Source organism: Phaethon lepturus, unplaced genomic scaffold (genome assembly GCF_000687285.1).
Source record: "Phaethon lepturus isolate BGI_N335 unplaced genomic scaffold, ASM68728v1 scaffold29296, whole genome shotgun sequence".
Lineage (NCBI taxonomy): Eukaryota > Metazoa > Chordata > Aves > Phaethontiformes > Phaethontidae > Phaethon > Phaethon lepturus.
The window spans coordinates 2974-3244 of NW_010546036.1; the positions used below are offsets into that span (position 1 = coordinate 2974).

At 65.7% G+C, this 271-nt stretch overlaps 1 protein-coding gene across 1 annotated transcript in view; it reads right to left on the reverse strand.

Annotated features, from left to right (window-relative positions):
- The window catches only part of SRC (SRC proto-oncogene, non-receptor tyrosine kinase), a gene marked incomplete at its 5' end in the record, with an annotated part of 4851 nt that overhangs the window by 2374 nt on the left and 2206 nt on the right, over positions 1–271 (reverse strand). Inside the window, one exon of the mRNA XM_010289176.1 lies at positions 64–213. Within this exon, the coding sequence (XP_010287478.1) occupies positions 64–213 (150 nt within the window). The remainder of the gene's footprint in view (positions 1–63; positions 214–271) is intronic.

The window sequence follows — 271 nt, forward strand, 5'->3', positions numbered from 1 at the left end:
CATGGGCACGCACGGCACCCAGGGTGTCACCCAGACCCCAAGTGGCCCCAAATGGCTACCCACTGGAGTAATAGGCCACCAGCTGCTGCAGGCTGTTGAACTGGGTGCGGGGGGTGATGTAGACGCCGCCGCTGTCCAGCTTGCGGATCTTGTAGTGCTTCACGTTGAGCCCCTTGGCGTTGTCGAAGTCGGAGACGGAGAGGCAGTAGGCACCTGCGGGCAGGACCGAGGGGTTGGGGGGAGACGTGCCGCAGGAGGGTGCCTGGGGCCC